The sequence below is a fragment of the Triplophysa dalaica genome, chromosome 18 (genome assembly GCF_015846415.1).
Source record: "Triplophysa dalaica isolate WHDGS20190420 chromosome 18, ASM1584641v1, whole genome shotgun sequence".
Lineage (NCBI taxonomy): Eukaryota > Metazoa > Chordata > Actinopteri > Cypriniformes > Nemacheilidae > Triplophysa > Triplophysa dalaica.
The window spans coordinates 20,219,722-20,231,147 of NC_079559.1; the positions used below are offsets into that span (position 1 = coordinate 20,219,722).

Consider the following 11,426-nt stretch of genomic DNA (forward strand, 5'->3'; position numbering starts at 1 on the left):
GAAATGTAATAAAATAAATTATTTAAAAAGACAATAAAACTTATGTTCCTGCCTGTCCCGCTCCTAATAAGGGTGAATGCGAGAGGAGTAATAAACTTATTTACATAGTTTTCATGCGTTCATCATTATTATCTATTCTCAGTCAATCTTTGTCAATATTGTAAATGATTCAAATCAAAGCTGCTCAGACTCTACAAATAAAAAGATTATGACAGAGTTCATATCAGTTCAGCCAGCAGGCGGCGCTGTGAGATCTTCAACGTTTGCGCGTGACGCCCAGAGAACCCTTTAGAACCGGATGCTATCGGACGGAAGCTCGCGGAATGACTAGTTTTTCTTCCGGTGTGGTGTAAACGCGCCGAATAAAGTACAGGTGGGTAAAGCGCTTAAGTTATCAGTATTAATAGCACGTTAAATGAGCATCTATGAAAGATTTACCAAGTGCTTGAATGTGATTTATGAGAGTGCGCTAACACACGCACGGGTTTAATGATCGAGTTAACGTAACTATAACGGCGTTGAGCTAACGTAAGCCTCCTCAAAATAACACAAACATCCTTAAGAGTGAACGGCCATGTTAGTAAATACTGGATGACTTTTGTCATCTTTTCAAATCACTCTTTAATCTGCTGTATTTGAAACATAAGTTGTAATGCTATGGTTCGCGTTGGCGCCATTGTTCAGTGTCGTCATGGTCCTCGTTATGTGTTTGCGTTAGTTTGTTTGTGTGTTTAGTCACTTGCATAGCAAATATATATTAATTATGTTTAGGATGCTTAGAAACCTGCATGATTCTCACGAAATCACGGTTTCAAGATATCAAATACGATTTTCTCGCGCCAAGCTTTTTTTCCATTAGAAACAAGGGATGACGTGTTTGAAAGCATTTATAAAAATCCTTTACTTTGCTGACACTTAACCAACATTTATTTTAAAATGTTATATACAAAACGGCTTTAAAAATCTCATTACAGTCACCATTTATAAACTTGTGCCGTCTTTTGCTAAAACTAGAAAATTAGTGATGCTGAAGCACGTTTTTATTAACACATGAGCACAACTGTGACCCTGGACAACAAAAACAGTCTTATGGGTCAATTTTTCGAAATTTTGATTTTTTTTTCATAATCTGAAAGCTTAATAAAAAATAATAATAATAAAACTCACGAATCTGATATCTGAAAAATAATCAAAATATTGAGAAAATTGCCTTTAAAGTTGTTAATTAAAGGGCACAGTGGCAGGCCATCCACTCACAAAATAAAGTTTTTATATATTTAATGTAGGAACATGATCTTTACTTAATATCCTAATGATTTTTGGCATGAAAGAAAAATCAATCATTTTGACCCATTAATTGTGTTTTTGTCTTTTACTAAAAATGTTCCTTTGCTACTTAAGACTGGTTTTGGGATCCAGTAGAACATCCAGTTATTTATATTTCAGAAGAAAAACATGTTACGGTAATTATAATTTAAGCAGAAAAATACTAAAATAGATTATTTTCATGTTAATAATAATGCTTTGTGCATGTAATCTTTGCTTCCGTGATGTTTCGGTGGTTTTGTGAGAATGATCCTATTATTCTTTTATAGAAAGTGTTAGATATCAGAATGACAGTATGTACTGGTACTGGGTGTTTATTACCATATTTTTGGACCACTCTGTTCATTTTTGTGGTATTTATTGAGAACTGTGGAGTAGACAAAACATGTGGGACGGACTAGACTGAAATGGTGGTGGACCGTGTTCTCTGTTTGACAGATGGATGGAGGGGAGAAATTGAAGTCATAAATGATGAATTGTATTTTGATGTAAGCTCATGTTTCTTTTGAATAACACACACAAAACACTTTTGTCTGATTCACAGTTTATTAAACTGCACGTCTGTTGTACACTGTTACACAAACCTTTGAAAATAATGTTAGAATCTAACTTGCCTAAAGCTTGTTTTGTCATTTTATGTTTAGGAAAGATTGTGCATGTTGATGTGTATAGCTAAACATAAAAGCCTCAGCAATAACGGCGTGTTGGGTTTTATAGGGAGGCGATTTGGAGCTGATGGGGGACGAAAAGGAAACCTGGAAAGTAAAAACGTTAGACGAGATTTTACAAGAGAAGAAACGGAGACGAGAGCTGGAGGAGAAGAGCGATCCTAAACGCCAGAACAATGTAAGAAAATCATTTCACAATCGAGAGCTTTGATCATCTGGCCATTGACAACACGAGTAACAAGTCGGAGTAAATAAATGCTATAGCAACTGTAATAATGAACTGTAGTCATGTGAATGTGTTTTACCGTTTGAATGAACAACCTTTCTTTTAAAGCTAAATGCATAAAATGACTTGTTTGTTTGTATCGTCTCTGGACAGACGGATGATCGTGAATCCAAACGGGATACTCCGGAGGAAGGGGAGCTACGAGACCAAAGGATGGAAATAACAATACACAATTCACCGTATGCGAGGGAAGACTCGACGGAAGACAGGTTACTACGATCACTCTGTCTGATTGTCCAATAAGATCAATTTATAGAGTTCGGACTTTCTTAACAAACATCAGTCGATCACTACAATTTACGTTGCATGCGAGACGTTGCGGGTGTCTTAGCACAGTCGTATTTTAAATGTTGAATGTTTTTGTGCAGAGGAGAGGAAGATGAATCTTTGGCCATTAAACCCCCTCAGCAGATGGCCAGAAAAGACAAATCATACCACAGAAAAGAGGAGAAAAGAAAAGATAAGAGGAGACGCAGGAGCCATTCTGCAGAAGGAGGTCTGATCTAAAGATAATCAGTAATGAGTGGCATTACTGCTATTTAGACCTTTACAAAGGATGTACTAGAATAGTTTAGACAACCATTAGACCGATACGATTGCCAATGTTTATGACTATTGTCACATTTAATTCTTTTCCATACTCCAACTCCATAAATCTTTTCAATAAGACGATCAGATTTTGTTTAAATGAACCGTATGTCCCTCCAGCAGGGAAACACGTGCGTGTGAAAGACAAAGAGAAAGAGAAGAGAGACAGTGAGAGAAGGAAGAGACAGTGGCAGGATGACAACAAAGTAAGAAGAGATTATGATCGACAGAAGCGGAGAGATCAGGCCAGAGATCACTCTCGGAGAGAGAGGTACATCATACACACAGCCATCTGTCAGAATAAAACAACATATTCCTGGAGAAGCTTCCTAAAGCATATAAACAGCATTCGAATGAGCTTGGGTCAATCTTAACTCTTCTAAAGGTGGACTGCGTAGAGTTATTTACACAATGAACAAACTAAAATAGTATATACATTTAAAATGGATGTATAAATCGTGAAGATTTGCATTGTTTGACTGTTTTCATGTGATCCTGAGGACCCTGATTGAATGGTTTGTTTGATCTCCATGAGCAGGGGTGGAGACCCCTGAGATTCCGGCATTACCGTGTGTTTTATTTTATAGGGATCGCCTGGAGCAGCTTGAGCGGCAGCGGGAACGAGAGCGAAAGCTCCGTGAACAGCAGCACAAAGAGCAGAGAGAACAGCGGGAGCTAAAGGAGAGAGAGAGAAGAGCCGAGGAACGTCGCAAAGAAAGAGACACCCGCAGAGAAGGTATGGAACATACACGGCACATGACCTTAATTCTTAGACAACATGACATTTATAAAATCCCAAGCGCCAATCTGACTGGCGTACTTTACAAGTTCCAAGATTCGGTCAGCACGGATTTGATCAGTTGTGTATAGAGGGTTTCATCTCAACAACATAAACAAACGTTACTGCGCATGCGGTCTTCGTGACCCCCGCTGAACTTCCGGTACACGTTCACAAACAATAGAGTGACTGTAGGTTATTTCTGATAACCCTTACTTGGCTAAACATGTCATGCTAATATTTAGAATTTAGATTGTGATACCTAGCTCAACCACTAGATGTCAGTGAATGTACGCTTTGTTTAAATGCGACCAAGCTGCAGAAGCCATTCAACAAATTGTTTATTTAATAAATTGTACATACAACAAAATGTAACATTTGAGACCATTATTATGCAAAATAATAATAATATAAATAGTTAAATAAAAAATAAAAAAAGGAAGTTTATTGGGGGTCAGGCGCACCTGCATCCAATGAATTGGTCTATAGGCTTTCAGCACTTCTGAGAGAGAACCAGTTTAGTGCAGTTTGGATGGTTTAAATCTCTGAACGTATACATCACATCATGTGCTTGTTTCACATAGTGATCAAATGTATCCTAGTTCGTAAAATGATCAGAAATCTGAGAAATAAGCTGCTATATGTTTTGGCTTGATTTGAAGTCTGTTAACATGATTTGGTGCATTCAGGGCCCGTGTCTCATCATAGAGGGCTTCCCATTGAAGAGTATGGGGATAAAAGTCGTTCTCGGCACCGCAGCCGCAGTCGGAGCCCTGTTCGCCTGCAGAGAGAGCCGAAAGCAGAGAGCAGCGAACAACGGCGAGCAGGTACTAGAAATCTTGCATGACATGTGGATATTCACTTTTGACTGTGTGATGTTGCTTTTATACTGTTTACTAAACACTTTAATGCAGGAGTACCCAGGTTCAGTCCTGAAAGGCCTGTTTCCTGCAGAGTTAAGCAGGACACCGGCCCTCCAGGAACATGTTCCCTGTTTAAATGATTCTTTCATGAAAAGTTACATAGAAGATGTTCAAAAGAGAATTCATGTTCCAGTAACTCACAGTTTGTGTTGTTCTTAATGGGTTAATGGCAGTTATCTTTGTATGCAGTGCGGGAGGGGAAGACTGAGGATAAAGATCTTCTGGCTGATCTTCAGGATGTGAGTGACAGCGAGAGGAAGACCAGTACACCAGAATCCTCACTGGGTACGTCACACTTTCTGTCTCTGTCAGTCTGTTCGTATCTGGTGGGGTAAATGTGTGTTGATCATGTGTTTGCATGTATGTGTTTGCTCAGGATCTGGATCTGAGGATGATGATGGTGAGGAGAATGAGAATGAGAATGAGGAGGAGGAGTCCAGCAGTCCGAGTGACGGAGACGAGGATGGTGAATCAGTATCAGACACTGAGGGGTCCGAACAGAGCGGAGGTTGGTCTATAAACACACCTGCACAGGCTATATTAAAAAAGATGAGAAGGGAGAAGAATGAGAGCTTGTGCCTTTTTCCTTTCCATTCAGTTTTATTTGTCTTGTGCTTTACACAGTTTTTCATATTGCAAGACAGCTTAACAGGTAATACGCGGGTCAATGACAAACCTGATTTCTTTTAAATTATGCAAAAATGGATGTAATGCCCATTTTTCAGTTCGAGACAATGTGTTTAGACAAGTTTAGTTTGTTGAAAAACTTTTCAATGCATCTCAATGTTTGTGTTTGTAGCACACTGACATTTAAAGTCCGAGTGAATTTTAAAATGACGATTCATATTTTTCATGAAATATTGCATCGTTTATAGTAAATAGCTGATCAATGTGGGTCATTTTCTTTTTAAAATGCATGTACCCTCATAATCTTCTCTTAAAATCTTCTGCCCTGAACTGACTTTCCATCTCACATGATGTAGACTAGACGACTTGGCCAGAGCATCTGTTGACTCCTCCCCTTCAACTGTCACAAGCCACGCCCACTATTTTTCTCTTTTGAAATTCCCTTTCACGCAGAAATGTTAGAATACGGAAGTAAAACGATCGCAACTTCTGGTTCACAGGGACATTAAGAACATCCAATTTGTTGGTCAAAAGTGTTTCAGTTATCTTAAGAAGTACTCACATTTGTGAATTTTTTTACAGCAAAGGTTTCGAAATGAATAGAAATAATGCCACAGTGTCATATTCTGAATTTTAGACACCCTTTGTTATAGTTCTAATAGTCCTTACCTTTTCCTTTTTTTGGACAGTTGCGCTGCCTGCCATTTTACCAGTTTGAGATAACAAAACATTTTAATATAATAAATAAAATAATAAAAATTTATGGTAAATAAATCCAGAAAATGAATTTATACTATGTTATTTTAAAAGGAAATAATGCCCACGGACACAAAAAATGCATGTCATTAGCCGATACTAACTTATGCCGTTTAAATAAAAGTCCCGCTTTCAATGCTTATTGGCCGAATGATAATACTTCCACCAGTGCTGTCAAAAGTCAAGTAAGAATTAAGTGGAAGCAGAATGAAGTGTTATTAATAAATGAGCGTTTTCACAACTTAAATTCTTATGAATAATTAAATTAACGTTGAGCCATTGTTATGAGTTTACATAAGGAGCCTTGGAAGCTATCTTGTTTGGACATTATTTTCATGGTTACCTGAAAACTGTATGTACATTTCTTTCTCACATTATTATACCTTATATGTACATTTGTTTTCTCAGTAGAGTTAAGCGATGAAGACCAGTCAGAGGAGGACGAGGACAGAGAGAATGGAACTCACATTCCACCTAGTGAGTGTTGGATAGACATCAGTTTTTTTTTTTAGTTGGTAGTGTACAACATCTCTTACTTTGCATGGAATGTTGTCTCTGTAACACCGGCTGTTTACAACAGTTCCAGGGTCACGGTTTGATCATGATTCAGAGGCAAGCATTGAGGAAGAGGAGGCAGAGGAAGGTGAGGAGGCCTTAGACGTCACGCCTCAGTCTCCTTCTCATTCAGCCACTCCAGAAGACAACTACATCCCTGAATCGCCTCCCATCTCTCCCGTCGAGCTGAAGAAAGAGCTGCCCAAATACCTGCCTGCTTTACAGGTATGCAGACATACTCGCGTTGCTGTTGCACCGTCACGCAACACATGTTTAGCCCTCATCGGGTTTCTTCCTTTCGCTGTGCTTTAGGGCTGTCGGAGTGTCGAGGAGTTCCAGTGTTTGAACCGTATTGAAGAAGGCACTTATGGAGTCGTCTACAGAGCCAAAGACAAGAAAACGGATGAGATCGTGGCCCTGAAGCGACTGAAGATGGAGAAGGAGAAAGAGGGCTTTCCCATTACCTCACTCCGAGAGATCAACACCATCCTGAAAGCCCAGCATCCAAACATCGTCACCGTCAGGGTCAGACAGCAGTGTTCTCTTCTACAGATTTACTTTATCAATATGCTCCATTTGTTAATGATTAATAATAATAGTTTTAAATAACACAGTAGTCATTTTTGTAGGCGTTAATAATAATTAAAGATGATATTGTTTGATTTCAAATGACTTTCCTCCTAGTTTGAATGAAGTAAGGAAATGTCTCTTGATTTTTCTGGCTGTTGTAGGAGATTGTTGTGGGCAGTAATATGGATAAAATCTACATTGTGATGAATTATGTGGAGCATGATCTGAAAAGTCTCATGGAAACCATGAAGCAACCCTTTCTACCCGGTATGAACACACACACACTAGTTTAGATGAATGATGTAGTGTGACATCTCTGAAGATTTGAATGTTTGTTTCTTCTGCAGGTGAGGTGAAAACATTGATGATTCAGCTTCTGAGAGGTGTTCGTCATCTCCATGACAACTGGATTCTTCATCGTGACCTGAAGACCTCCAACCTGCTACTGAGTCACAAAGGCATTTTAAAGGTAAACTTCCACCTGTTGCATTTGCTGCAAATGAGTCCCATGATACAGAAATGTGCCTATATACTAGTAAGCATATGTTTTCTTTTATTGTTGGTCATTCAGAAGGTTCTGCAATGCGCAGTAAAAATAAATAATGTCAAAGTTGTTAATATTTCTAAAATGAAAGATATATTTTGTTTTCATAATAGAAAAGACCATTTCAGTCAATGTGTGATGATAAATGATAGCGTTTGTGTCACTCATTGAGACTCTAATATATTTCTAGGAAAATAGAGTTTTGTCTGTTTCCTAATGTAAACTTGTGAAATGCTTTTTTCTCTTCTAGATTGGAGATTTTGGTTTAGCCCGAGAGTACGGCTCTCCGCTCAAACCCTACACTCCTGTGGTTGTCACACTGTGGTACCGTTCTCCTGACCTGCTGCTGGGGGCAAAGGTCAGTGAAACACATGTTCAAACAGGACATTCACCTGTGATAAATGTCTTCATGAGAACAGGTTTCACAGTTCACCTCAAAAATCATTTATTATGAAAAGTCAAACATTTATGGCAGGCTTTTTTTGAAGTGCAAGAGTCCGGTTCCAAAGTTAGAAATGCAGTTCTCTTCTAAGACGTCTCTAAAGGTCATCGCACATTGAGTCCGAAATTTACTTCAGAATTTTTGGAGCGTTAAAGCAAGACTTTGTAGTTTTCCGACTTTAATGTCTCTGAAATTATTTCAAGTAAAATAACAAAATAACGGACTGTATGTGCAAAGACCTTAAGCCTTGTTAGACAGACACACCATTAACTGGAGTGATTGACTATGATGCTCTCGAAGCCAATTACTGAATTACTAGCAAAGATCAATCAGACACTTGACTGCTTGTTTGTAAACCACAGTATGAAAAGTGCAGATACAACCACGATTTCCCATCAAGCATCGCAAGTGATGCAGTCCAACGGTCATCACTGTCATACTGTTTATATAGTTATATATACACACAGACATAAGTCAAAAGGTTTATATTAAACAGCCGTTTCAGATTGAATATTATTAGTTGCAATACCTCATGGGTTAAGTATTTCTTAACTCCGTTATCTTAGGTTAAAACTTTTTTATAACTTTGACGGCTTGTTGAAATAATCACACATGGATGTCCCTTCCAGGAATACTCTACAGCGGTGGACATGTGGTCTGTAGGCTGTATATTTGGAGAACTGCTGACCCAGAAGCCTTTGTTTCCTGGCAAATCTGAGATTGATCAAATTAACAAACTTTTCAAGGTATGTTTATAAAGCGTGCCACACATCTCAAATACTACATGAGTATATGAAACATTGTTATAACTGTGAGAAAGCACATGTGTTTGTATGACATTGCAATATGTATAATGCATCTTTAAGCATTTTCTCCCAGACACTGAAAGTCAACGGGGTCAATTAGATTGACAAAGAGATTCTTTAAAAAATCATCTCGGATGCACAGTTACATCAATGTCTTTCGTCATGTCTGTATGTTGTTTTAGTTTTCCCACTTTCATCAGTACTTCCTGTTCTGTGTGTGTGGTGACAGGACTTGGGCTCTCCCAGTGAGAAGATCTGGCCAGGTTATAGTGAGCTGCCTGCGGTAAAGAAGATGACGTTTACTGAATACCCCTACAACAACCTCCGCAAGCGCTTTGGAGCGTTGCTGTCCGACCAGGGCTTTGACCTCATGAACAAGTAAGAGATCAGCATGCCAACACCATGTCTGTGTGTTGAACATCTTACAGAGAGAATCTTTCTACAGTGATAAGGAAACACAGTACTAGTATTGGATCGGTATCCGACAATACGTACAACTCAAGTACTGGAATTGGGATCAGTTAAGGAAAAAGTGGAATCGAGCCACCACTAAACCCATTTCTATGTTAAATAATCCAAATTTCAATAAAAGAGTGACAATGGTGTTTGTTTGGATACAGATGTAAACTATCATTCAAAGAAATTGTAGTTTTTCTATCTGACTGCCTGCTGTACACCTGTGATCTCATTTGGCCCACACATGAAGGTCAAGTCCCACCTGAAAGAAACATTTGTTTGTGAAGTGATGATATAGAACTCAAATACATGAGATCTGTTCACAACTGAGCTGTAAATACCACAAGCGTATGAGAAAAGAAAAAATGAAGGTCATGGGTAACGTTAAAAATAAATGCTTTGAAATATGAACCTTTTCCCCTGTTGGAGCTCTGTGGTTTTGACCACCAAAAAATGACGGATCAGTACAGTATATACACACAGGAAGCCAATAAAGTAAATGTGAAGAATAGATGGCCTTCTGGTTTCCCCCTTTTTAAGTTTACAGCTCTACCACAACCCTGTGATCTTATGGTTTTCATCCATGTACAAAAATGTAACAAGACAAGTAACTACTCTCCTTCAATATCTCCATTTTTATTGTGTTCGTCTCAGTCCTTTGTTGAACGCTTTTTTTGGCGAGCGCCGAAACCTTTTTCTTGACCTTCTCAAATACAGACACGGTTTGATCTCAGGCCAGTGCTGAAACGCAGAGGTTTATACAAACTCGATCTCTGACCCAATTCCCTGTTGCTCATTAACCGTTAGACGTTTACAGTAGAGCACACTTCCTCTGTTTCTGCTGTTCCATTCGTTCGTCTGACAAACAGTCTGTCCGCCTCAGGTTTCTGACTTACTGCCCTGCCAAGAGGATCACTGCGGATGAAGCACTCAAGCATGAGTATTTCCGAGAGTCGCCGCTCCCCATCGAGCCCTCCATGTTTCCCACCTGGCCGGCCAAGAGCGAGCAGCAGCGAGTGAAGAGAGGAACCAGCCCGCGACCCCCAGAAGGAGGCCTGGGCTTCAGCCAGCTGGTATTAAAGCTTTCTAATGGTTTTAAAGTACACATGACGGCAACATTTACCCCGGTTACTTTCCTTATTAAGCTCAATTTTTCATCTTTTGTCTTTCTGACATGTGCGATCTAAAGAGGGTGTATTGTGTTTTATTCTATTACAACACACTCAATTCAACCAATCCTAAATGAGGATTAGCTTTTTGTTACATTGTTCTAAATATAACCAACATTTTATTCACCTGTTGTTCTCTGTAGGGTGATGATGACCTGAAGGAGACTGGCTTCCATCTGACCACTGCTAACCAGGGCGCCTCCAAAGCCGGTCCAGGATTCAGCTTGAAGTTCTAAGTGGCCACCGGGCAGCTTGATTCAGAGCCACGAGCAGTCTTTGAATGAATGACATGATGCTGAGACTCATTTGAGATGAAAGACTATAGCTCACCGAGCTTCATCGAGACAGACTCTTTTTTTTCTGGCGCTGAGGAGCCCTTCATGTTCCTGATGTTCAACTGACTTACAACACTGCTCTTTTATCTTTTTTACCAACAGCAAAGTGGAGAACTTGTTAAATTTTGAACTGTGCTGTCTGTAATCGTAGTTCTGTGAGAAGGAAGACCCCCAAAACCCGTTTGACACTTAAATATGAAATAAAACTTTTTTTTAAAACAACATACTACTATGTTTCTGAATACTGTACATTTACAAGAATTGCATGTATGTCCAGTCCAAAAGTCTTCTTTACAGTGATGTTTACTCACTGAAAGTTTTATTTAACTGCGTCTCTCCTCTACCAGTGACATGGCACTGGCTGCAACTTGGGATTCAATGTTCCCTTTTAGGAATCTTGGGTTCTCATTAAACTATCTTGGTATTCAAGATCTCAACTGGACCTCCACCGTTCCTGTTGGCCGCCTTTTCTTCCCTGCGTTACGAACTGAGGAAACTGCTACCTGAAATGTGTTGTCTTTGTGGCCCTTATTTATTGTTATATTTAGCTTGGATGAGCACAATCCTGCTCATTGTTGGTAGAAGTCAAGAGTATTT

At 39.2% G+C, this 11,426-nt stretch overlaps 1 protein-coding gene across 5 annotated transcripts; it reads left to right on the top strand.

Annotated features, from left to right (window-relative positions):
• Positions 1-286: 286 nt before the first annotated feature.
• Positions 287-11,053, top strand: cdk11b (cyclin dependent kinase 11B). 5 transcript variants are annotated; one of them, XM_056772913.1, is made up of 20 exons: positions 1,367-1,463; positions 1,765-1,814; positions 2,044-2,172; positions 2,374-2,489; positions 2,649-2,776; positions 2,989-3,139; positions 3,456-3,604; positions 4,336-4,473; positions 4,759-4,854; positions 4,946-5,077; positions 6,361-6,429; positions 6,533-6,732; positions 6,820-7,032; positions 7,239-7,344; positions 7,425-7,546; positions 7,872-7,979; positions 8,693-8,809; positions 9,099-9,247; positions 10,209-10,398; positions 10,638-11,053. In XM_056772913.1, the coding sequence occupies exons 1-20, from the start codon at positions 1,382-1,384 to the stop codon at positions 10,728-10,730; spliced, it is 2,538 nt and encodes an 845-aa protein (XP_056628891.1). In that variant the 5' UTR covers positions 1,367-1,381; the 3' UTR covers positions 10,731-11,053. The 5 variants fall into 5 exon arrangements, with proteins under 5 accessions (XP_056628894.1, XP_056628891.1, XP_056628893.1 ...); XM_056772915.1 differs by having other exon boundaries at positions 6,364-6,429; XM_056772914.1 differs by having other exon boundaries at positions 2,992-3,139.
• Positions 11,054-11,426: the final 373 nt, after the last annotated feature.

Bases quoted from the DNA above. Each gene is read 5' to 3' on its own strand.
- cdk11b (XM_056772913.1), top strand. From the start codon at position 1,382: ATGTTCCTTTGCTACTTAAGACTGGTTTTGGGATCCAGTAGAACATCC. The intron at 1,815-2,043 runs GTAAGCTCATGT...TGGGTTTTATAG, and splicing joins ATGATGAATTGTATTTTGAT to GGAGGCGATTTGGAGCTGAT. The intron at 4,474-4,758 runs GTACTAGAAATC...CTTTGTATGCAG, and splicing joins CAGCGAACAACGGCGAGCAG to TGCGGGAGGGGAAGACTGAG.